Below are 27597 nucleotides of genomic sequence, written 5' to 3'. Positions count from 1 at the left end.
TACATAACTACACCAGACACAGACACTAATCGTTACTTGATTTTAATCCGTGCGATTAGTTAACCAGGCTAGACCTGAGTTCTCACAAGATACACTGACCATAATAATAATAATAACAATAATAACAAGTAACGCAACATGCACTACAAAAACAGGTCCACCCAATAAAATTACACGTCTTAGCACAGTTAAAAAACACAATACTCCTTTTTCTCAGAAACAACTCACTCGTATTCAACCGAAACGCAACAACCTTAAAAGCACTACAGGCTCACAAAATACCGTAATGTCTCCACCAATAATCCAAGCAACAACACAAATACAACCTCTAGAACAAAGAAACACCATAAATACAAGTAAAGCAACTTGCACTACAAAGACAGGTCCACCCAATAAAGTTACACGTCCTAGCACAGTTAAAAAACACAAAACTCTTTCTTCACAGAAACACACCACGTTATCACAACCCACTCGTATTCAACCCAAACGCAAAGCCAAAGAAACACTTACACAGTAAACTCTATTTAATAAAAGTACAGAAATTATTATAATGATATTTTTGTTTTGTTTTCTTCTTTCCTGATAGCGTTGGCTATTGTGCCCATCAATAGCTATGTTGGTAAGTATGAATTACATACTATCCCTAGATTTCCAATGTGAGTGTGCGAATATTTATTTTATTTTTTATTTTTTATTTTTCTTTAGAACCCTACACTAGACACAGACACAGACACTAATCGTTACTTGATTTTAATCCGTGCGATTAGTTAACCAGGCTAGACCTGAGTTCTCACAAGAAACACCGACCATAATAATAATAATATTTATTGTCCAAACAAGTAGATTCTCTATAACAGGACAATATCTAAAAAAGAAATGTTACCGTAATTGCGAGCCGCTAACTATTCAAGAAAGAAAAAAAAATAAACAAAAAAAAATCTAAAAATTCAACTCAGATACAACTAAACTCATTCAACGAATTTTAACAGTTCGTTTAAAGTAATATTAAATATATCCGTGGTGGAAGGTAATTCGTTCCCCAGAGAGCACATTAAATGAGCTGGTGATCTCTGTAACGCAGCAGTTCTGCATCTGAACGGGTTGAATGTTGCTGTGCATCTTGATGACAATCTTGGAACGCGGAACCTGATTTTGTTTAGTAAAGAAGTGCAATCGACAGTATTGGACAAAAGTTTGTAGAGAAAGGTAACACATAGCCGCTTTCTTCTGGTACTAAGAGGTAAAAGTTCAAACCGCGCACACATTCTCGACTGGGGGATAACATCCATCTTCTCGGTAGCATAGGTATTTTAAAAGCCTACGTTGGACGCGCTCAATTTCGTGGACGTAGTTTTGGTATAGTGGGAACCAAATTAATGCACCGTACTCCAGCTTACTTCTCACCAGCGAAGTATACAGAGCTCTTATAGTAAAAGTATTCCTAAAGGCGGTACTTGTTCGTATAATAAATCCCAGAGTCTGGAGAGCACGTTTTATCATGTTCCTTATGTGGTAGGAGAAATTTAAAGCGGGATCAAAGTGAATGCCCAGATCTTTAATTACACTGACTCTTTCCAGAACGGTCTTGTCTATGGTATAATTATATAGAAGTGGACTATATGAACGAGTAAAAGACATAACTTTGCATTTTGAAACATTTAAGTGCAGGTTGTTGCATCGGCACCATTCGCGTAGGGAATCTAGATCGTCTTGCAGTCTACGACACTCCGCAGGGCAGGTAATTTTTCTAAAAATTTTGAGATCGTCGGCAAACATCAGCTTGTTGGATGAGATGTATCGGGGAAGGTCGTTGATAAATACTAAAAAAAGTAGGGGGCCCAAATTAGACCCTAGAGGTACGCCTGAGGTTACAACATATGATCGAGATCGGTAACCATTGTACCATACAAACTGAGTTCGGGTTGACAAATATGATTCGAAGAGATCTACTAGGTCGACGCTAAATCCGTAGTCAGATAACTTCTTCAGCATGATACGGTGGTCAATCTGATCAAATGCTTTCTGGAAATCTGTGTAGATAACGTCCATTTGACCTCGTTCGTCGATGGTTTCGGCGCAACTTTGGGTAAACACGGCAAGATTTGATATGGTAGATCATTTCCTGACAAATCCATGTTGGTATTCCGATAGCTGTGCTTGAATTTGATGAAATAGCTTGTTATATAATACCATCTCAAATAATTTCGAGAAGTTGCAAAGGATAGATATAGGGCGATAGTTTTCAATCTTCGAGGGGGAATCCGATTTTAATATCGGGCAGACTTTAGCAGTTTTCCATACTTCAGGGAAAGTGCGCTGTTTCAGAGCTAAATTAAAAATTACTAGCAAAGGTCGACTTAGTATGCTGGCACAGTCCTTAATAAAGAATGCTGGAATTTGGTCCGGTCCGGCTGTCTACTTATTTTTAAGCGCTTTGATGGCATGCATAATGTCCTCTTCAGTAAACTCGTCCATGGCTATTCGACCACTAAGGTGGCAATAGAGAGGTTGATTACTATTATTATTAGGTAGGGGTTGTCTGTACACACTTGAGAAATGCGAAGCAAATGCGTCGACAATTGTTTGAGGTTCGTTGAAAGTGGAGTTGTTGAGACGCATTTCACCAGGAATACGAGAAATATTTTTCTTTGATCGAATAAATGACCAGAATTGCTTCGGATCCGATGAAAGGGAATGCTCAAGACATGCCATGTGCCGGTTACATGACTCACTCATTAATGCCTTGGTTAACCGGCGCAAACGCTTAAATTCTTGGAAGTCGTGTACACTTTTGGTTAATTTGTATTTTTTATGACTACGATTTTTTAATTTTTTTAATTTACTGGAATATGGGCTAAATTTTAAGCCATATGACGTTTGACGCGGGGTTCGAAACAGAAAATCATTCAATACTAACCAACTAGGTGAGCAATCGATGCACTCGATATGGAAAAAATTGTGAATATGCTCATATATACGGACGAACGGACGGGCAGACGGAAAGTCATTACGATCTCATAAACGGTGTAGGTACTAATGTTTTGCTTTCGCTACTCAATTAAGTAATTCGAGAGATCACTGCAACTAGTTACCCTCGTGGAAGAAGCAGGGGTGGGTTTGCGAATGGCTGAGTGAGATAAATCATAGGATCTTGATCTTTGCTTTAAAAAGAATTTGATGATTCGTCCACCATTGCCATTCTGTAGTGACTGCACTTGACCTTACAAGGAAAATTAATTTTGAAATTGCGATTTTGCTAAAAAAATGAAGTGGAAGGAAAAGGAAAAGAATGGGCTATTTATATCTACTCAGTTAAGTCTTAGTTTTGATTGATTATGATCGTTGTTATAGTGAGATGCACTAGTTCCCATCTGAGGGATTTAGATCTCGACAGTGAAAATGAATCATTAAACATTTTTAGTAGCGCAATAAACAAAAAATATCTCCATTTCATTGCAATGCAACCCTCTACTTAGAAGTTAAGCATGATACGTCAAATGAAAAAGGGTTCTCTGCTGACTGGAAACATTTTAAGTAGTCCCCACAAACAATAGCGTTAATTTACAGCAGTAAAAAAATCTCGACATCGCTTTGTTTAAAGCTCGAATGGGGAAGGACAAAAATCATTTTCAGACAGGCTTCCCTGCTCCTTTAATTACATCACACACATGCCTACTACTATTACGTGACTAACGCTAATTAAGGTAAAAGCCCGTAATATTAATGAACTTGTTGACTTTTTGTATCATTACATGGATTTCGTTGAACTTTAAATGACTTTAATCTTGACATTTATAGCCGAAACTCTGACTAAATCTATATAAGTGCCTAATACCAGATTGTGTTTGTAAAAGGATTCCCTTTTTAGTCAGGAAGTAAGCGGTCAACAGAGAAAAAACTGAAAGCCCTCGACCTTGTGGTCCATATTTTGACGCGATTCAAAGAGAAGTGCTCTTATGGAATTTAGTTCTATTCACACCAGCAATTACTGTTAATGGTATCGATTCGTATGGCACGTGTTAGACTTTAATAGTTTCGACTAATATTCACCATCCCCTAAGTCATAACGTAATGAAAAAAACTTCTTTTATACTAAGCATTCCCAGTGAACAATGAAATCCTATTACGTAAAATGTGAAAAGATAAAAGGGAGGACTAAAAGCAGGAGGAAAACATTTTTGTGTACAAATTATGATTCACTGGGTCTGATTAACTTTTAGTGCTAAATTATGTACCTCTCTTTGAAATAAGGAAAAAGTGACAGAGGAAATTTTATTATCTTTATTCTAAAAAAATACGTAAACTGAAACGTAATGCATTTTTAGACTAATGAACTCGGCTTTATTTTTTAACGATTTAGTTTAGGAGAAAATGGAAAAGTTCAAAGCGTATAAAAGGAGTTCTCAATAAATACACCCTTTGTATTTCTACGCTTTCTTAGAGATTATTTTCCAATACACTTTTTTCGTATTTTTTTGATTAATTGCATGTATCTTTCTTCATCATTTATTAGGCGGCGCAATAACGCTGTACCATAAATTTTTTTGACAATTCTACTTTGGAAGCAAGATAATGGCGGCACACGGTTTGCAACTCTAACAAAAGAATGCAAGAATGCGGGGAGACGTTCCACTAATCACAGAATGTTTGCAGGAACTTCCGCACTCGTCTTGCATATGAGAAATTGTATCTTCGCTGAAAGCTTTTATTTTTCATTCATTTTTTCGTTCATATCTATTGATCTATGTCTAGAACTGTAAACCGCCCCGTCGTTGTTTTACATGTCCAATATCCGTACTATACGTATCGGTAAAATAGTTGTTTCCTATGCTCGTAAAATTAAATTTGATATAAAAACATTAAATTCAATTATGTCGCTGGTAAATTTACAAAAATCTACCAGGTTCGAACTAAACATTTCCTCTCTGCGTCAACCCCCAGGACGGGATCCCTTTCTCCCTTAAAAATCTCAAATTGACCAGACATAATAGCTAGGTACTCTTATTTTACAATAATTCAAACGCGTTTCTAGTGGTGTAATTTCCGAGCAATGAAATTTAAAACAAATCTGTGTTTAGATGTAAGTTTGCAAACAATAGTCCATTTTTTTTCTACTGTTATCTGGTCAGGTGTTGCTAAAAATGTTTTATAGGACAAGAACTAATTGATGTCAATGTCACGTGCGAGATAATCGATGCAGGTGTTTTATCAGTTCTGGCGATGTGGAGAAATTTCGAGGGTCGACGATGTTGAAAGTTTGACGCTAATTTTGTACCGGTAGTCCAGCCGGATATCCAAAACGTAATCGTCGTCATGTTAGTAAAATAATGCGGAAAAAGTTTAATGTTGTGCAACAAGTTTTTACGCATAGAATGTAATACAAGAGAAGTCTTACCATCCGAGCAGGCAGTTGTGGTCATTTCTGTCCGATTCGTGTTGAAGTGCGTCTTTCACCCAACATCGCATATTTCTTGTCCTGACCAGTTCATTGAATTTTAACTAACAGCGCTGTAGTAATTTTTGAGATCTCTTAATTTGAAAAATGGTACACATGATTTTAAGAATATATAAGAAAGGTCCCTATTGTTTTTAAGTTACGTAGACTATCGAGTTCGGTATTCAGATGTATCGCATTTTATATTTGATTTTGTGACAATGGAAACTTTCCCTAAACATTTCTAAATTGTTCTCAAATATTTGAATAACTTAAAAGTACTGCCTTTTTTTGAGGCCGGAAAAAAATTGTCTGAGATCGAGATCGATCGAGAGTCCATAATTTCAAACAGTTTCAAGATTGGGCCACTAGATCAAAAGTTACAGCCCTTTGAATTTTTTTTCGAAATTTGTTTTTTGTCCATAACTTTTTATTGAGAGGTCTAATCGAAAACGTACGAATTGTTTTGGATTCTACGCACCAAAATTAATAAGAAAAAGTGTTTCTCCGAGAAATTTTGGTGCAGTGGATTTTTGGTAAAAAAGGAAGGTTATACACTGCCTTTTTTTGAGGCCCGCAAGAAAATTGTCTCAGATCGACCCGGAAAAAATTTTTCTTATAGAATGTGGCCTGTAGAATCCATAATTTCAAACAGTTCCAAGATTGGGCTACTAGTTCAAAAGTTACAGCCCTTTGAATTTTCTTTCGAAATTGGTTTCTAGTCTATAACTTTTGATTGAGAAGTCTGATCGAAAAAGTACGAATTGTTTTGGATTCTACGCACCAAAATTAATAAGAAAAAGTGTTTTCCCGAGAAATTTTGGTGCAGTCGATTTTTGGTAAAAAAGGAAGGTTATACACTGCCTTTTTTTGAGGCCCGAAAAAAAAATTGTCTCAGATCGACCCGGAAAAAAATTTTCTTATAGAATGTGGCCTGTAGAATCCATAATTTCAAACAGTTCCAAGATTGGGCTACTAGTTCAAAAGTTACAGCCCTTTGAATTTTCTTTCGAAATTGGTTTCTAGTCTATAACTTTTGATTGAGAAGTCTGATCGAAAAAGTACGAATTGTTTTGGATTCTACGCACCAAAATTAATAAGAAAAAGTGTTTTCCCGAGAAATTTTGGTGCAGTCGATTTTTGGTAAAAAAGGAAGGTTATACACTGCCTTTTTTTGAGCCCCGAAAAAAAAATTGTCTCAGATCGATCCGGAAAAAAAATTTTCTTATAGAATGTGGCCTGTAGAATCCATAATTTCAAACAGTTCCAAGATTGGGCTACTAGTTCAAAAGTTACAGCCCTTTGAATTTTCTTTCGAAATTGGTTTCTAGTCTATAACTTTTGATTGAGAAGTCTGATCGAAAAAGTACGAATTGTTTTGGATTCTACGCACCAAAATTAATAAGAAAAAGTGTTTTCCCGAGAAATTTTGGAGTAGTCGATTTTTGGTAAAAAAAAAAGGAAGGTTAAGTATTCAAATACTATGCGAAGTATTCGAATACTTCTCAAAGTATTCAAATACCTTGCGAAGTATTCGAATACTAAATATTTGTGAAAGTATTTGAGTTACAAATACAAATACTGCTTCCATAAAAGTATTTAATTACAAAGTATTTGAATACTTTAAAGGATTTGAATACTAAAAAGTATTTACAAAATCGAATATTGCTCCGCTCTGCGTGAACCTCAGATTCCCTTTTGTTTTTTATGCACACATTATCAAACAGCAAAAATGAACCAAAGTACAATGCATACGTTATTGCTTTTGCTATTGCTTTCAGTAAAGCTCTTTAATGTTGTGAGTAAATAAAACGGTGACATGGCATAGCACAGGACTTTATACTTGCTTTAACGACTTTTAAGCGTTTTGTAACGTAAATTGATTTATAACAGTTGGAATATTATTTATCACTCACAAATGCACAATTTATAATAGCGAGAACTATTTATTACTTCAGCGTTGAAATTGGAACTGAACTGAAATGCAATTCGATTTGCTTATATAGCAAACTCCAGTGTCCTCGAGTGCTCCCGAATGTTCTAGAAATAGAACAAAACACGTCATATTTCCCGGAAAGATTACATCATATCCGCCTTCGTTCTTTATGGCTGATGACTAATCTTTCATGGTGCCTCGATTCGATGTCTATCGGGATTCGCTCACTATTCCATAATTGGTACAATTGCTGCAATCTCTAGACAACACAAAGTAAAAAAATCTAAACAATTCATACCTAAGCCCCCCTCCCCCTCTAAAATTCACTCGCTCGTATCCATTACGTGGATCCTTCAAATGTTTACCTAAAGAGGGCGACTAGATTTGAATGCTATTTTTAATGAAATTGAGCACGTATAAAAGAAATGTCTTCGCCTTCTTTAAAGGATGATAGTGTAGATTTATTATAAATAAGAATATTTAAACAATTCCTAAGGAAATGATTTTGTTATAAATAAGAAAATTTCTACCTAAGCAACTCAAAAATTTTTGAGTTTGTGCCCATTACGTTTACCTAAGGAGAGCGACACATTTGAATACATACCATTTTCTAATGAAATTTAGCATATTTTAATAAAAATTATTCGAGTTCCTTAAGGGGGGGATTTATTATAAATCAGAAAATAAAAAAAGTTTTTACCTAAGCACCCCTAGCATTATCTTCTTTGAATGTAGTAGGTACAGGAACTGTCGCTTGAAAAAAATTATTCATAAAATTTGGCGATTGTTATTGGTTCCTCAGAACAGGAAACAAAGCCCCCAAAAATCCCTGCTATGGACAATTTACAGGACCCAATCGAAAAATGACAGTTTTCGTTAAAGTTTGAAAAATTAAATAAACGGATTATATCTAACTTCTCCATGTAATTTAATAATAGTTGTCCATAATCTTATAAAAACACGACTAGTTTCGACGTATCCGCCATCTTAAGGTAAAAAATAAAAGGGTTAGTTGTAGTTAACAATAATTCAGGTAGTAGAGTAATTTTAAAGTTGAAAATCCTTGTTTTGTCGAAAAGAATAAAGGCAGGACGGAGTTTTTTATGTTTTTAATAGACTTTTATTAAATCCCAATTAAGGGCAGGTTGGTTGGAACCACACGATTAATGTAGAAACATTACTGCACACGAGGATCCTTTGGGGTTGTTTAAACGGGTTAAAAAATGAGTTACATTTCACAAATCTTAGGTAATACGGTGAAGCCGGAATCTAAAAAATTTAATTACAAATTATATAACAATAAATAGCAAGAAATTACTGGAGATCCATGAGGAAGAGCAAAGTTGAATTGGTTGAATAAAAAATTAATTGAAGAACCTTAGCACGTGGAAGACGTGAAAATTTAGCTTAAGACGTCGAGGTAATTGGCAAAGGAAACTGTAAAACAAAAATTTTATACACGTGGTGGTGCAAGAACAAGAAATTATTGTAAAAATAAGAAGTTTTGATTGAAGCCTAGAATTTCGTTAAGTGTTTTTCCCGAGATTAATTTTGATTGGGTAACAATTTCCCGTATTTCTAGAAAATTAAGCTTTTGACTTTTGTCACAAAAATGTAAAACTTCAAAATCTGATGTAGGGTTATAAGAATGACCTAAACACCCCTAAAATTATCTTCTTCCTGTCCATATTACTTTTATCTAAGGAAAACGACTACGTTTGAATACCTACTATTTAATGGAATTGCGCACACCTGAAAGAAATGTATTCGCGTTGTACTTTAAAATGTGAATATCTCTGAAACCCTGTCTCTCAAATGTTCATTAAATTTAAAAGTAGAAGGCGAAATATAGTCAAATAACCTGGAACAGAACTCCGCTAAGTATAGCTTTGGCACGAACAATGAGGGATGCTTCCACCCACTCCCTAATGTAATTTTGGGTACCTATCTGAAAACCGTGCTGATATAACTTGTTCATCAACTTTTTGGAATTTTAATGAAATGTATAGCATCTAGCTTTTGAGTATTTGAAAAACCATATTGTTAGGTACCTCCCGAGCACCTCGAAAGGCCAAGTTAAGCTTTGAGTCGAGCTTCCGAGAAAAATACTTTGAAAAACAAGAGGAGGAGTCAGACACAAATCAACTTCCTTGCAAGGCAGCAGTGTACAACCACTCCTATACCTAAAGAGCGTCGACTTTCAACAAACAACCCCACATAGAAAATCCAAACGACCGACGTCTCTAAATAGCAAATACTATAAGGACGCCATTTTAATAGATCAACTAGTGTTTTTCCAAGAAGTTGCACGGACAAAATTTCATTGCAATATATTTCTTTTAAGGCGAAACTGCGCTCTAAATGTACCTATTCCTCTGGGGGTTAGAATTGGATATGAAGCTTTCGCCGTATGACTTAAACTCTTTTTGATGTGAATTTTAAAGCGTCTTTTGATTATTCAACATTCAGCAATTTCTCTTCCCATTCATACCTACAAAATGTGTATAAAATTGTGCCATATTCGGTTGTCAAAAATTGAAATCAATAAATCATAAACGAGAAACCTAAAATCGTATAGCGGCATCCTCCCATTTAGCTGACGTTAGACGCAACACTAATTCGTTTTAGTCATTTGACGTAGGTAATTAATTGGCATACCTTTGTAATGTAAACTGTTTGAGTTAAGCTTAAGTTAATTGTTACGGAATGGATTAAATCAATCTTTCTACTAATTTGCGAAGCGCTTCTATGAATGCAGCAGCTACCACATGCCTATAAATCATATTATTATATGCGAAACTCCGGCACCTATTTAATATAACATGTAAGAAGTTAATGGAACAAGTTTATCATAAAGGAAACTTTGTTTATGTTATTAAACCTAAATGTAGAAGGGCATTTTGTTATAGTTTGAATGTTGAATTGAAGCTTCCCTGTAAGGTAAATCACTTCCCCTTCTTCTGCCCAAATTCTCAATACACTGTGGAGTTTCAAAGCTTATGCACGACATACATGGAATTGTAATTAAAATCACATTATGGAATAATTTTGCGACAGTATATGCGTGTTAAACTTCCCCTAGATTACATACCGATACATAAACTAACAGAGAATTAAAAAATCTTAACGTTACCTTTTTAAAATCATTATCACCTATTTTCATACTTCTCGTTCAGAAGTTTTCGATGGCGTTTCGTGAAAAAGATCCTGTGCATTTTCGGCTGGCGATGATTTACTTTTCAACCAAATCAAACGGTCTTTTAAATGTACGGTGTTTGTGGAGCTTAATCAATATACCAGTCTAGGGCTTGCACTTTTCAGTTAAAACAGTAAGTTCCCCGCGCAATTTTCAACCTTTTCCTTTTTCCAGGTACCAAACCAACTTAATGTAATTGCGATGTAGCGGGCTATTTACGTTTTTAATGAGTTTATTAGAGATTTTAATCCGATTTTGATGGAAGCAACAAGAAAATGTCGGCACCACGTAAACAGCAACGAAATTGAATAAACACTCCCGATAGTCGGCTACAGAACACTTATCTTGAGCTAACGAACCAAATTAACACTTATGACATTGTAATCAACCCCTAATTATTTGTTAATTAAGTAAAATGTGTTTAAAACGGCTTGATTTAAATTTAGAAACGACCCCGACTCTTACGCGCTCGGCCCCCTCCCAGTTCGAGCTTTTCCGAACTTTTCCGAGCTTTTCCAACACCCTTATTAGCTGCCAAGGGATGCGCCATTCTCTTTCATCTTATTCCTTATCCAATACTTCATTTCCAATTCAAGTTTAAAGTTGCACCGTGCGAATAAGCGAATTAGGGGTGCATATTCTCAAAGCCGTTAATGATCAACTTTTATAGCCGCATCAGAGCTTTCTGTCACGCAGACGAGCTTTTTTCGTAATTAGAAACGTTGAAATTGAAGTATTGATTCGCAAAATTTGAATTCCGTTATAAGTCTGTGTCTTCCTCTTTCTTTAATTGGGGTGAATTCGTTGTTTCCTGCAGGCTGCCAGACAAATTCAAAAGTGGGAAAACAACAGAAACTTTGCAAGCCATGCAGAAGAGTTCGAGTGGTTGTCTATGGTATAAGGGGCTGAAAATTTCACAGTATCAAATTGCTGTTGTTTCTTTGATTATTATAATATATCATCTCTGCCATTGAATAAGTTACCAATTGTAATACAATCAAGCCAATTATTTTGAGGATTGGCAAAAATTACATATATTTCTTATGTTGCCTACCCTACCACTTGCTTTTGTTCATGAAGCTTTTACAACGTATTCCAAAAGTTCTACTTTGAAAATGCTGAACTGATTAAATGGAAGGTAATAGCAGTTTACAAAATTAGCATCTAAGGTGAATGTTTGCTGTAGGACATGTTTTTGTTGGGGGTGCATTACGTACTTCGTTCCCGATGTCTCCAGGAGCTGAGTTTTTAAACTTAGGACCATTCTTTAAGGTATTGACGACACGCTCAGCAATAGTACGACTAACAAACGTGCTTTAGAATGCACATCATGTGAATATGCTAACACTAAGAACATGCTCTGACGATATATAATCAAAAGTGCAAAAGGGGTGCTTTTAGTGATTCTCCAGGATCAACTATAAAAGGTTTTCAGGCAAGTTTTCAACTTGAAGAAGGAAGTAGCCCAGTTTTTCATCGTGCGTACGATGTACAAATTTTTCAGAGAAAAAAATTGAAAAAGAGTTATCAGAAAAGGTCAAATCAGGTATACCTGAAAAAGCTAAGTATAGTTAGTGGGCCACTCCCAATGTTGTTGTCTCTAAAAAGGAAAAAAGGGAAATAAGAATTTGCGTTGTTTACGAAAACTGTAAATTGTGTATTAAATTGTGATCATTATACGTTACCAACGCCAACCCCTGAAGATAGTTTTGCCTCTTTAGGGAGTAGCCGTTAATGATCTAAAGGCAGCTTATCAACTGTTGGAAGTAGATCTACAATCGAGTCCATTACTTACCGTTACCATTAATACGCATAAAGGACTCTTTAGGTTTAAACGACTGCTAAAGATATGGTATTAGTTCTGCTCCAGCTATAATATTTTCTGCTGCCATGTCTACTATTTTGTCAGGATTAGCTACCATGCAGGGATTATACCTAGATGATATTCTTGTTCTCTTGGTTCTTTACAGTGTGAAAACGTTATAAAAGTGTTAAGTCGTTTACAAGAATATAATGTAAAAGCCTAAAAGCAAATTAAGTTCCAGTTCTTTAAAAACCAGGTTGATATTTAGGTCATCGCATTGATGAAATGGAATACCTACATCTTTTACCGGATAAAATACAATGTAGGTACCTTCAGTACCTATAAAGAAGTGTCCAGTACCTCAAAATATTACACAACTGAAGGCATATCAGGTCCGCTCAATTATTATGGCAAATTTTGCCCTTTTTGTCCACAGTGTTAAAATGTCTGTACGATTTATGTAAAAAGATGTTGATTTTAACCCTTCTTATCCTTTATATTTAACTTGTGACGCTAGTGCTATGGTGTAAGCGCAGTCCTCAGTCATAGAACCGACAATGTACAGCACCAATTTGGAAATGCGACAGTATTTTCTACGTGGGCAATTAAAGATTTTATTTCCATCTATTATGATAATGCGTTTCTTTTAAAAAATAGATTCCGCGATTTTCAGAAAAAAAGCAAAACGCTAACGTCAAGATAGGCAACTTAAATAGCACTTAAAACTCCTAAGGCGATATCTCATTACTTGAAAGAGAAAACAAAATAAACTACCTGGCATTATCCTACACATTGTTACCCCGTTCCTAATGGCATACATTACTTATTACTAGGTGCTAATAAATGTCTGTAAATTTTTTCCTTTACAAAAGCGTACATACAATAATTATTCTTGAGCTCGTTTGAATTAAAAAATTTTCAGCTTTTTGCGAGTTCCAGTAATACCGGAATTTGGCTCACCCATCGTTATTTCAAATTAAATACCTACCCATAAATTTTTTTTATCATTTTTTTAAATTTTCGAAAATTTTGTAGTAAATGAAGGACCACAAGCCAAACCGCAGTATTCTAATTATTTGCGTTTTTTCGAAATTTTTGGGAAATATACCTACTCATTCACAGAATAATATTGCCTTTTATAAGGAAAGAGAGACGTACCTAGTAAGTTTACATAAAGAATTGAAGTTTTCTGAAATGTAAAAACTGATGGCTGTTTAAAAAATGCGCTAGGTTTCTTTTTTTAATGAAAACCATTTTTTCCTATATCTAAATTAAAGAAATTTTGCAGAAAGAAGAGCTAGGCGAAAATGTATGCAACTATTTCTTAGTGTCGCATCCATTGTTATGAAGAGAAAAAGAAGGTTTTCATTAAAAAATTACGTTTTCTCAATTTCACATCTGGAAAATTAGCATGAATTCCTGAGCACACTGTCTAAATTTTCTAACAATGCATTACGCAAATATCAATGTAACAATTATTGTCACATATTTGCGTAATGGCTTACCGACACAAATCTTGAAAAGGATTGGCTTATCTTGTCTGCTTTCTAAAAGGCAATTTATTTACGGAAAGTGTTTATTTAAAAAAATTCAAATAATTTCAAAACCGGATGATTTGTTACTGAAACTTGAAACTTTGACATATGCCTGGCGTCGCCGCCTCTCCCAGGATTTAGTCAACTGTCGTGGGCCATTGAAATTAAAATTATCCCCAATTTGACGTACATTGAAAAAATGAATACAAATTACGAGATTAGTAAAGTGCCAGGCTAGTCAGACTAAAAGTCGTATACAACAAAAGTGGATGAAATTCCACTAGATAGGTACCTATACACGCTGGTGTTATAGCATATCATACATTAAAAGATGTAGAGAGTACCTATACTCTTTTAGATTGGCCAAATTATTTGAGTTGTATTGCATTAAAGCCATTCTTTAAAGTTAGACATGATTTATCTGTTGATCAAAACTGTCTTTCCACAAGATTTAAGATTACATGTTCTAAATTTATTTCATAAATATATTGGAGTGGTTAGGTCTAAAATGTTATTGTCATATTGTTGGTGGCTATGCATTAATGAGGATTTGGAACAATTTATCAGTAAATGTGAGATTTGACAACTTAATCAGAAGTGCATTAAATCATCATTGGTTTCCTGGTCTCCATCGATTAATAATTTTCCAAGAGTTCATATATACAGTAGTATTCATGTATAGAAGTAGACTTAGGGCTTTCCTATGTCTACTTTTACATGACAAAAAGTCTCCTGAAAGACGCCTAATTTTATGCAACCAAAGTAACTACCTACAACAAAATGAAGATCTGCCTGTCATATTAATTAATTTGAATATTATCGCTTTGACTTCCCTATTCTAATTTTGGTTCGTGTGCGATGTATTCAACTAAAGAAAAAGTTGATATTTCCAATTGGTATAGTGACGATAACAGTTAAAGGAGCTTAAGGGATTTATTTTCTGTGAAGCTAAAGCAACAATATCCAAATTAATAATTAATATGACAGCCAGGATAGTTATAAATTCAATGGCCAGATCTTTATTTGTTTCAAGAAGTTATTTTGGTTGCATAAAATTAGGCGTCTTTCAGGAGACTTTTTATCATGTACACATAGGAAATTCCTATAGGAAATCCCTATGTCTACTCTTCTACAAGAATATCACTGTAGATTTCATTTATAAACTTGGTTATACTTTTCTAAATTTTCGTGGATTCAAAATCCAAATGGTTTGAAGTAAATCTGATGCATGAAGGTACCTACTTCAGCTAAAGAAACTCTGTTAAAGTTAATAGAAGTGTTTAGTGTTTCCGGATTTCCAGTAGGTATCACTTGTCTCAGATAATGGTCCTCCATTCGCTTCTAGTGAGTTTATATCCTTTTGTCATGCAAATGGAATCAATTGTTATCCATCCGTAAAAGAGTTTGTGCAAAACCTATTTCTAATCTAGTAGGTACGTTATATCAGAAAGTGTTTTAGTTAAAAGCAAGCATTCTCAAGTACTATGGAAGAAAGGAAAAATCATAAAAAAATTGAGTTTTCGCACATAGTATTGTTAATGGGGATGTAAAAATCTTTAAGGCGGATAACATTTGCCCAAGTACCTACGTTACAATCTGTTTTCGTTACTCAATGGTTACAATCTAAACTCCCACCTTCTCCGCCAATTGAGCACACCCCGGCCTAAGTTTTTATACCCTGGCCTACATTTAGCTCGGCGAAGTGGATTTTTTGAAAACTCATTGCGATTTCAAGATCTTAAGAAGGAATGCAAAATAATATTTGCCTTTTGTGCCGCAGTTATGTAAATAAATTATATATCACGTTAGATATGAACATTTTCGAAAAAGAAATCACTCATAATTTGCGGCCACAGGCGTACTTGACTAACGCTCAACTTCATACACGTGTGCGATAATATGTAGGAATTTTCATTCTTTAAGACATTTAATATAGGGAGAAATACGAAATCGAAATTTAAGCAATTGTTGATCAGTTAGGTATGATCAAAAATGTTTTTTTTTATATTTAGGTACTCGACGCCGCGTACGAAGTCAAAATGCGGTAAAGAGACTGGCAGTATTAAATTAACTGCTACGTTAACAGACCAAAAAGGCTAAAAATTGATTTAAAGAACCAAATCTACTTAATTTTTTTGAATTTTGATGATTCATTTTCTGAAGGAAGATAGGTACCTATTGCCTATCAATAGATATACCTATACTTCATTTTTTGATCAAATTTGTTCAGGTGTTTCTGTGAAGCATATACCTTTCCAAATTCAAAAAAAACAAAAAACTTACCTTTATCGTTTTTAGCTCGATTTCTTTTCTTTTCGGGAACGATGAACGGAACACTACAATCAACCAAAGCGCGCAACTCGAAATGAGAGCGTTTACCTGTAGGTGATAAATCATGGGTCGTAAAGGTCAGCCTCGCGTTATCACAAACTGGTAAGAGAAAGTTGCTAAATATAATTTTATTGTCGAATAAGTGGCCAGTGACGTGTAATAACAATTGTTATATTTATTCTTTATGTTTATTTCATCGCAATGGTGCACCAATACTTTTTGTTTCTGTGCGCTTAAAAAGGGACATTTTTATAAATGCACGTTCAAATGTAACCCCTGCACTAATGGCGACGGTGTTATTTTGCTTTTTTGTTTGATAGATTATTTATAATAATGTGTATAGGTATACCAAAAGAGTTCACTCAACCAGATCCACATCCATAATGATGTGCCCACTAGTCCCGGCATAAGTAAACAGTTCTAAAATAATTTCTTTTCAAAAAATGAGTTCCCGAACCGAAGAGAGAAAAATAATTAAAACAACCGAATTTTCCACGGGCGAAATCCTGGGGCTTCAAAAGTGGTTTTTGCAATTTTTGTCAAAACTATTTATTTTAGTAAAAGTTGTAGGGAATAACAAAACGTATTTCGTATACAGTGATACTCATGCAGAAGTAGACGTAGGGATTTTCTATAGGAATTTCCTACGTCTACTTGTAAATAATAAAAATTCTCCTGATTAAGGACGTCTAACTTTATGCAACCAAAATAACTATACCTACAAAAAATTAAGATCTGCCTGTCATATATTTGAATATTATCGCTTTGACTTCCGTATTCGAATTTTCGTTCGTGCGCGATGTATTCAACTAATGAAAAAGTTGATAATTTACAATTGGTATAGTGCCGGTGACAGTTAAAGGAATTTAAGAGATTAATTTTCTATAAAGCCATAGCAACAATGTTCAAATTAGAATTAATATGACAGCCAGATCTTTATTTGTTTCAAGAAGTTATTTTGGTTGCATAAAATTAGGCGTCCTTCAGAAGACTTTTTATTATATGAAAGTAGACATAGAAAATCCCTATGTCTACTTCTATATGAATATCACTGTATACACTTTTTAACGCATTTTCCAACAAAATTGGGTGCGCTATTGCAGCCACTTTCTCTGTCCGTTCGTTCGTCCGAGGTCTTACCTACTCCTACAGTTTTCAATACATTTAGTTCGTTTTTTTTAAAATTCGGTAGCTTGTGTGGTGTCACACTATGCGTTTTTACCGCTCCCGCTAAAACGCTCCTGTTTGACGGGATGATTATCACACGTTATTAAATGGTATCTACCAGGCACATAAATGCGGTTTCGCCACACCAACAGGATGCAACCGCATCATATGCCGTCAAACCGCATCCGTTTTAGCAGAAGCGGTAAAAACGCATAGTGTGACACCACACTATAGCTCTCCTACCCGAGTCAAAAAATCTTGACGATTAATATGCGCATGCGCAATATCAACTGTCTCGCTTCCTCTTACCTGCTTGCTCGTTTTGTGCTCCCTTTGTTATCTAACTTATGAAGAAAAACAGCATGCAGCCTTCATTAACTTGTTTCGGCGCTTCAAAAGATCAGAATCAATGAGTTGGATCAGGTGTGTGGTAATAATAATAGTCAAAACCTTGTCGTTCTCAAGTGGTATAGGCGGAAGAGTGCCTAGACAGGGATAACAATAGTAAACTGCGCAAGTGCTAATTGGAGCTACTATACTGCAATACTTCTAATTAAGTTTCCTTTAATTTTAGAGCACTTGTCGCGAGTCCTTAGAAAACACTCCTATACAAACCAGAAAGCTTTGGAAAAGGATTAGAGCGTCATTAAAAGTGAAGAAAAAATTGTGAATTTTTCATGCCCAAGGTTCGAGAATATTTAATGGGAGAAACCTACCCACAGACAACATATACCTACCTATGTTGTATAATGTCTGTGCTATTACCTTTGTTTAATAAATAAAGCTAATATGCACAACCAACATTTAGCTTGGGACAGTAGATGTCATCCAATAAAACACAAATTTTAAAAGTTTACTTTAAGTTCTCACAACTTTACATCACAGACAAACTTATTAAACAATACAAACTATACCACAGTGGTTTCTCGAAAATTATCAGATCTTCGTACACTTGAGTATTGCTGCTCGGATTTAAAATTGGACAGACACCGATTTACGAATTTTCAATAAAATCTAAATTATACTATTTACAAGTATGCACTTATCACCTTTCTCCTAATCACTTTCACTGGGAATTGAATATTCGTCAAAATATTCCTCGTTTGAAATAGGGCTACCCGAATCTGCAAACGTACAATAAGATGGCTTATCTTAAAATTGATTAACTCACAAAATCGCATGCTGTCCATACAAATTTCAAAGCAATTATTGTAATCCCTGAGACTCCTCTTCGATTCTTCAAAAAGCTGATCCATTACGAGAACTTTCTTATGTACAATGGAAGGAATTTTTACTAGAGGAACATCAGTACTAAACCACTGCGTTTGCAATTTAAATTTCATAGGAGGCTCGATTACTTCAAACGTATTATCGGCAATATTCCACGTGAAAATACAATCCGCTATATAAATATTTCGCCTGCAGTAAGGTACCAAATCTTGAAGCGCAACTATTGTTATCACAGCTTTACAAACGATATGCCCATTTAATGGGCAAATCTGCGAGAATAACGTTAGAAATTCGCACATAACAGCCTCGTGCAACTTACATGAAGTATTTTGATGTCGTAATCTTCACAATGCAAAAATTCGAGTTTCGCATCGACACACAGCTGCTGAGCTCTACTCTGAACGAATTGATCACAGTCGAACGTGCGTTGGGTTATGATCAGTTGGGTTTCCGCAAGTTGATCGGCTTTAACTTCAGGAACAATGTCCAAATATTGTTCGGCAAGAGTTTGAACTAGAACTGGTATTTCGATCGAGACGTTGTAGTCGTCTATGCAAAAATAAAGAGAATTATCACCTTTATATTATCGGAAGTTGGCAGCACCTACACCATTATATCGTTTGTGTGGGCATTTATGATGTTTGTTTAGCATACAGGCTTAATAAACAGTATACCATTTCTCATAATAGAACTATTATTTAATTCCCACAGGTCTAGCACTCTAGCACCCTCACATCTGCATTCATACAAGTTGGGAGCACTCACTAGGGGGTATGGCCCAATATATACGAACATCTTATGACAATTGTGGGGAAATGGAATGAATCTTTCTTTAAAGGGGTTAATCCATATACCCCCCCAGACCCCTTGGTTCTACATTTTTCCACAGAGATCCTGTCTCTTTCCAGACCCCCTGGTTCTACATTCTTCCACAGAGATCCTGTCCCCCCTTGTACATTCTTCCTAAAAACGTTTACAGCCCTTAGCATTTGCATCAGAATGTTTGGAAATAGCCTGTACAGATGAACGTTTTGAGGAGGAACGTAGCAGCAGGGGGTCTGGGGGTTATAGAATATCCTCGAACATCTTATGACACTCGAATCTTGCCCTAAAGCATCTTTAATACTTGCGGTCACTAGGCTACCGCCTAATACATCATATGTATCATATTCAAACAAACGTCAGAAATGGCTAAATAACCCTAAACAAAAAACAAATGATTTATTCCTGTGGGGAAAATATGGTGTAGGTGGCGCCAAACACATGGACCTATATAGTGATACCGATATATCTGCTACAGCTACACAAACAATACAACATAAACACTTTGGAAGTTATTTTTATACAAATTTATGAACGTATTGAGTATTTTTCGTTTTGAGTTTCCACACAATATGTATAAAAACAACCTCTGTACATATAATTACCCCTACTTTGTCCCGATAAAAGTGAACTGTTTTCAAAATCGGCACTGGAGTACCTCTTCACGATCTTCTTAATCCATTTAACATTTTCAGTCCGTTTCGAATCGACGATTAATAAACCACTACTGAGCTGACTTTTAACGTCATTGTAATGTGAGGTAGATATATTATGCACAGGCCTTAGTATCAGTCGTGAATCTGAATCTGAACAATCGCTATCAGTACCTGGTGAGTAAATATTGAATTTTCTAGCGGTATCTTTAGGACTAATGGGAGACTTGGAATAGATAGGACAATTACGTATGATTGGCGAATAAATATTTCGTCCTCCGCCGGGCGAAAACTGACCGTGCCGCGAATTGGGAGATTGCATCGGGGACCTTATACTAGACGAACGTGGACTTAAGAATAGGGCGTTACTAAACTCCGGCGATTTAATGCAATAATTTTGTGACCGATAAATACACCGTCGTTCGCGCCTTAACGAATAAAATGGAACAATATTTTCGCTATTGTCCTCGGAGAACTCGTACTTTTTATCGGCAAGACGTTTCTTTCGGAATAGACTAAGTTTTTCGCATTTTTCGTTCTCTTCGGTAAATTCGTACGCTTTTTCGGCATTTTTTTTATCAACCTTCATTTTCTCGAGCGGTTTCTGTAATCCCGACGTCTGTGGCACTGAGAATAAACAGTCTTTGTTAGCATTTTGCAAATGCTTCAGTCTTGTATCTACAATATTTTGAACTAGGGCATTGTGATAATTTTTCCCGGTTACGTTTAAGGGTTCACAGCTAATGTTTAACTCGTGAAATGGTTTATTATGATCGTTACCTTCCAAATCATACTCGTTAAAGTCTTCTAAAATTGCATCGACTACGCTACTGGTATTAAGAAATTCGCTAGGGGATTCCGAGACTTCGCTAAGACAATCAATGTTGTTACTCGTGACAATATTAGAGGGAAACTTATTATCGTATTCTTTATACTGGGTAGGAAACTGTATTAGCGGCCTACTCGGTTCTAGGGTCGATATATTTAAAATATGAATGCAATGTCCTGTGTTTATAACTAAATGATCGGGGAATGCGAGGGAAATATGGGGGTTGAAGGAGGGCATCGGTTGGGACATCGTAAACATAAAATTCAGCATGAACCCGTGTTTCAAACACCATCCTTGCGTCAATTTTTCTAAAACAAAAAACATCAATTAGATCTACCTTATTTCGACAAATCTAATACAGGGTGTCCTGTTTGAGATACATTCCCACATTTATAAAAATCAATAAAATCCATTATTTTTATTATTATTATTATTTCAAAGGTTTACAGTCAAGAGTAAGGTGCTTTTCAAATCAAAAATATTATATGTATTTTGCTTTCGGTAGAAGGCATTCACAGATTTTTTTAAAAATTGACAAGTATTAAACATACAAAATGTAAACAATTAAAACAATAACAAATTTACTTCATAGTACTTCTTTTACAGAGTCAACAATGTTTACTGTTAACTGACAGTTAAAACAAGATGTAATTTTTTTGTACACAGAAAACCATAGTGTTCCGAAGTGACTAATTCAAGTAAAAACAACACCAGATAGCAACAATGTACTTTTTTTACTTACCTTTTGCAGTTTTCTCTGGAAGTTAAGTTCCTAGTTTTCAGAATAACCTTTTCTGTCGGAATTTGTCTCATTTTCTTAATTTTGTTCGCTGCTGTATTTTAATTTGTCATCATTTTAATTATTTATATTTCCTGATGTACAGGGTAGTTCAAATTCGTGGCTCACCATTGGGATCTCCGTAACAGAGAGGATAAATGGGGGCAAAGCTGTCCATTTTTGAGACTACAAAAACGCATTTCAAATTTTTGAAGATGTTTGATAACAGATTCTCCCAAAAAAAATGCTGACCCTTTAAGCTAGGGAAAATGACAACGAAATTTGACATTTTCACTTTTCCTTGTTATCTGTTACTTTCAAAAATTTTAAATGCGTTTTTGTAGTCTAAAAACGGGCAACTTTGCCCCCATTTAGCCTGCACTGTATCTCTCACCGTTACGGAGATCCCAATGGTGAGCCGCGAATTTGAACCACCCTGTACATTAATTTTAGTACTTGTTAATTTATTATTGAAAATCATGAATGATTGTATTTGTGGTTCAGTAAAATTGATACTATTTTGTAACCAATTACGATGTGGATGTATCTTAAACAGGTTAATCATTTCACATACTCACATACACACAGATGCATACTCTACAGACAAAAAAGTACAATCTTTTATGAAGTAACTTGTTCAAAATATATGGGTTTTTAGCGTGCCAGAGACTTATGCTCAAAATGGGGTAATATTTTGTGTATTCAGCCCCAAAAATCTTAAAAATGGTGTCAATTATCAAATATATTAGAAACGTAAGGTCAGTCAATAAAATGCAAGAACTGTTGAGCCAGTCGAATTGTACACAAAAAAAAGCAAAGTTCGCAAACACGCAGGTTTTACGATTTTTGGGTATATTGTCAAGACCTTCACAGGTAGATTATTTTTCTTAAAAAAAAAACTTAAAAAAAACTGTCCACTTTAGAAAAATTTTGCAAGTACATTTTTTTATACTCTTTGCATTAATGCATAGTAACGATATGGTTTCCATTTAAAACTGTCAAGTTTTCGACCAAAAACCGATTGTCAACTTTGAAAGATTATTTGTATTATTTTCGAATCACATTTGAAAATCAGACCAATAACATTTAATAGTACTGATTTTTATGAGGAATTCAAAAATGGCATCAGAAAAGATAGTGCCATTTGAAATAAGAAAGTTCCGGTATCGTTCTGATACAACCGGAAAAGCGGCCATCTTGAAACATATATGTTTAAATGGGTCCCGAATTAAAATTCCTAACCGTTCCTGAGGTGGTTCTAATGGTCCACTTAAAAACACCGCCCTGTATTGAGTAGAATTTTTTATACGATGTATGGCACAATATGGTTCTTTATTATGTCATTTAAAGGAAGAGGAACCATCAATGAATTATTTTGACATTTTGTCAACGCCTACTACCGATTCTTTTTTTGTTTTTCTTTTTTGAAAAATTAGACTGATACAGTAAAAAAGGTTATTGAATTTCATGGCTAAAATTTAAACAAATATAGGTTGTAATACATCAAAAATATGGTTTCCATTTGAAAATGTTAAGTTTTTGACCAAAAACCGATTGTCAACTTTGAACGATTATTTGTATTATTTTCGAATCACATTTGAAAATCAGACCAATAACATTTAATAGTACTGATTTTTATGAGGAATTCAAAAATGGCATCAGAAAAGATAGTGCCATTTGAAATAAGAAAGTTCCGGTATCGTTCTGATACAACCGGAAAAGCGGCCATCTTGAAAAATATGTTTAAATGGGTCCCGAATTAAAATTCCTAACCGTTCCTGAGGTGGTTCTAATGGTCCACTTAAAAGCACCGCCCTGTATTGAGTAGAATTTTTTATTACGAATACTACGATGTATGGCACAATATGGTTCTTTATTATGTTATTTAAAGGAAGAGGAACCATCAATGAATTATTTTGACATTTTGTCAACGCCTACTACTGATTCTTTTTTTGTTTTTCTTTTTTTTTTAAATTAGACTGATACAGTAAAAAAGGTTATTGAATTTCATGGCTAAAATATAGGTTGTAATACATCAATGTAATCAGAAAAAAATGCAAAAAATTTACGTTAAGATTTACATTTTTGGTTAATTCTCAGAAATGGTGGTCCAAACCTCAAAAATTACGAAGATTATTTATTTAATTTACTTGCTAATTATTAAACTCAATTACTACAAAGCAATACATATATAATATAATACAGAACATAAAAATACAAAAGGAAAATTAATTCTCACCAGATGCCTTACAAAATAATCATTCATACAAGTAGAGCACCAAACATAACAGAAAAGAAACTATAGAATAAGAAATTTACAAAACTTGGGATTAATATTAAAGTACCTTAGCTAAACATGAAAATATAAAAATGTGGAAAAGAAAAAAAAGACAAAAAATCTACTTAAATGCTCTGATCATTTTCTTGCGAACGCACTGTAGCTTTGGTTAAAAATATATATTATGGTCCGTTGGTCGATTGGGACCATTTTTGCATCAACCATAAAGAATTTTTGACGAATACTGTTATCTTGATAATGTATTGCAAATGGCAAATTGAAAGCTGGAACTATTAATTTTTAAACTTTGACACATAGGGCAATTTCTCTGTAACTAATCATCGATTTAAAAAAAATAAAAACAGTTGTTTACACATGTGTTCCTAATTATGGGTTATTTAACCCATCATATTTAAAAATCTGTAGTTGGGTTGCAACCCCTAACACAGGGTTAAAGTTGCAAACATTGGCGCCCCTTGATATAAAACGGTTTTTGACTTTTTGTCAAAACATTTATTTGGTTGAATTTTAGTAAGCGTTTACTGAGACACCTTGTATATAGTGGTTGACTGCTTGATTATAAAGGATAGAAATACAATATGGGAAGATTATTAACCCATAGGACCATCAGAATTGGTTTATTATCTGTGTTATATTATGCTAACAGCTGAGTCTCGTTTCCAAATCCTTTTTGTTGCATACACCTTATTTGTGAGATATCCCATTTCAAGTACACAACAATAAATTGGATCAATGCTGATGAAGTAGATACTTATACATTAACTAGCATCGAGACTAGCATATTCATTAGGTTAAGAACAAACAAAAATCGGTCAAACAGGTCACAGAAAAAGGCACATCAGATATTGAAGTGTTTAATTTACGGAAGTATAATCTGAAGGTGCCACTTACCATCTGCATGCGAAATAAATTCTTGGCAATTTCTGCAATTTCTTGTGGGTAACGTAAGAACAGTTAAAAAGGCCATTGATGGATTACCAGTCCTAGACACGAAACTATAATAAACAGCACACCTACATGTTGTAAGAATACATACGCGATGGCATAACAAATGATTTTGTACGGATCGAGAGGAAATTGCATGAACATCACCTCATCGAGTCCTAAGGAACTTTTAAAAAGCCTAAAAATTCGATGTTTCCCAACATATCGCAAAGTCTGCCCAGGTACAAATCTCCAAATGTAGAGCACGTATTCGACCGAAGGAAACAGAACGGCGGAAGAGTTAGATTCGCCCAACTTAGTCGTGTAACTGATAAAAAACCTACCGCATAACGTAAAGCCCATAAAAATATGACTCCTGCAAATGCATTAGATCAACCGATTTACGAAATTGAAGGGGTCACTTACATAGGATCACCTTTCGGAATAAAATTCTCCAAACTATATCTACATTTGTAATAAATATCATTAAAAATACGCTCAGTACTGGCTCTAGAATGTCTTGTAAACCTTCCATAAATCTGCAATGTTTAGAAATATTAGTTTGGAGGTTATAAAATCGGATCTTTAAACTAACCTGCCTATTTGTAATTTTTTGCACTAGATTTAAGCGAGGGTTTGTGTCTTCTAATTTGAAATTTTCCTCATCGTTATTAGTAAAAAACTTATTAGTAATATGGCAAGGGTTCTCTTTAAAAATTTCGGAATCTGAACTGTCCTCAGAAACGCTTGACGCCATTTTTTGTTTACTTTTCAAAATCAGTCGTTGGGCATTCTTTCACAATCATTTTTTGAACATTTAAATTTCCTTTTATTGATTTGTGCCAATTAAACTTTATCGAATCCATTATTCCTTATTCTTAAACTTTCAAGTAGCATTGGAAGTATTTTAATGTCGTTAGTCAGTGGCGTGCGAAGGACCCTTCTTAGACCATACACAGTACCTGAGTACCATTGACTAATATTGGGGGGGTATTAGTCAATAACAGTACAGTTACAGAGAGCTTCGCATATACAGTGTGATAACTAAATAACGTATTTGTTTAAACGTTAAAGATATTTTGGGATTTCGAGGGTTTTAAAACGATTTTCATACCATTTTCATTGTAAAATGTCTACAAATGAAGTTGAACAAATTTGCCGTGGCCAGCACAGATACCACCCACACATATGGGCGATTATGCCTAAAAGCCTTTCAGCTCTTCCTTTTATGTATAAGAATGTGTACCAAATTTGGTTCCAATTGGTTCAGCCGTTTATCCGAAAATGAGAGTACAGACCGATCGACATTGTCGAGATTTTGTTTGATTCGGATTTCTGGTGCTTCAAAACGTGTATTTCCGTCAAAAAAGTGGGGGGGGGGGATCATTTTTGTCCCAATGCAGTACCATGGAGATTTCCGGTATAAGAATTCAACCCTCTACCAAGCGCCAACGATCCCTTTGGGAGGGGGATAAGCGGATATAGGGCGGGAGTTGTAAAATGGCCCCCAGAAAGCGGAGGAGTCTATCACGACCAACATCATCAAGTTGCGGAAAGCAACAGGAGGTCACCCGATTAAAGACCCTAGTGGGATTTCCCTGGAAGAAGGTGATGGGCGAGTACACATTTATTCGGTATGGATTCCTCGAATGCTAAATATTCCGGAAAATAGTTTCCCATTCGGATCTTCTGGGCAGACAGTATTCGGGGAACCCTAACAAAAAGTGCAAGAAGCAAACTGAGAATATAGAGACCTCAGAGATGGAGATTATGGATTGGAAGCAAGGAATGAAAGGGGTGTACGTCTAATAGAATTCTGCAGGGAAAGGAAGATGGTCATCGCTAACACTTGGGTTGAACATTGTAAAAGGAAACTTTTACACCTAAAATTCCCCTGGAGACAGATCAATTTCATCATGATTGAAGAAAGATACTGAAATGGGTTAAAAAATGCGTGTGGATTGCCTGGTGCAGATATTAATAGTGGCCGTGTCCTTTTGTTGGCACAGTTGGAAATAAAATTGAAAAGGATTAAAGTCGCAAAAAGAGTAAAGGAATGCGCTCTGGTACAATTAGGGGAGATGACAAAAAGGAGAGCATGAAGAAAGCGATAGTCAAAGTGACTATGAAGGAGGTGGGGTATAGGAAAGGAAAATAAGATCAAAGAAGCCTTGGATAACATTTGAAATGATTGAAAAACTGGAAGAACGAAGGAAGTATATGCGGCAAAAACGGCAGAGGGAAGAAAGAAATATAGACGACTGAAGAATGAATTAAGAAGAGTAACTAAAAGGGCGAGGGAGCAATGGCTGCTAAATGAATAAAAAGAAATAGAGGGGTACGATGGAATAGTAACGCACATTGTTTTCAACAAAATTAGAAGCATGATGTGGGATAAAGGAAAAACAGAGGATAGCAAAGTACTGAATAGAAGAAGTATCAGAGGAAGATAAGGGTGGGAGTATATTTTGATGTCAGAAATTAAGCCGGCTATAAGAGATATGAAGAATGGTAAGACTGCTGGGATAGACGGGATACCGGTAGAGTTAATAGTCTTAGGAAGAGGATTTAGAGGAAGAAGGAATGAGGATACTAACTACTGAGGAATTTGCATAATGAGATATGCGAGAGTGGAGTGTGACCCGAACACTTTCTTAGA

At 35.1% G+C, this 27597-nt stretch overlaps 2 protein-coding genes across 3 annotated transcripts in view; both read right to left on the bottom strand.

The window, feature by feature from the left end:
- The window catches only part of LOC116176600 (rho GTPase-activating protein 100F), a 95956-nt gene extending 84925 nt beyond the window's left edge, over positions 1–11031 (bottom strand). For both annotated transcript variants that reach the window (XM_031495244.1, XM_031495242.1), the window contains exon 1: positions 10504–11031. The gene's annotated coding sequence lies outside the window, so the exon portion shown is untranslated. The remainder of the gene's footprint in view (positions 1–10503) is intronic.
- A 7211-nt stretch (positions 11032–18242) lies between these two features.
- On the bottom strand, positions 18243–25892 carry LOC116176832. Its single transcript, XM_031495624.1, has 8 exons — positions 25534–25892; positions 25365–25477; positions 25051–25314; positions 24906–24997; positions 20061–21245; positions 18953–19182; positions 18575–18902; positions 18243–18527 (listed from the first exon to the last, which is right to left on the bottom strand). The coding sequence occupies exons 1-8, from the start codon at positions 25693–25695 to the stop codon at positions 18460–18462; spliced, it is 2442 nt and encodes an 813-aa protein (XP_031351484.1). The 5' UTR covers positions 25696–25892; the 3' UTR covers positions 18243–18459.
- Positions 25893–27597: the final 1705 nt, after the last annotated feature.

The sequence above is a fragment of the Photinus pyralis genome, unplaced genomic scaffold, assembly GCF_008802855.1.
Source record: "Photinus pyralis isolate 1611_PpyrPB1 unplaced genomic scaffold, Ppyr1.3 Ppyr1.4_LG7, whole genome shotgun sequence".
Taxonomy (NCBI): domain Eukaryota; kingdom Metazoa; phylum Arthropoda; class Insecta; order Coleoptera; family Lampyridae; genus Photinus; species Photinus pyralis.
The sequence above is the reverse complement of the archived record's forward strand: the minus strand, read 5'-3'. Positions and strand labels throughout refer to the sequence as shown.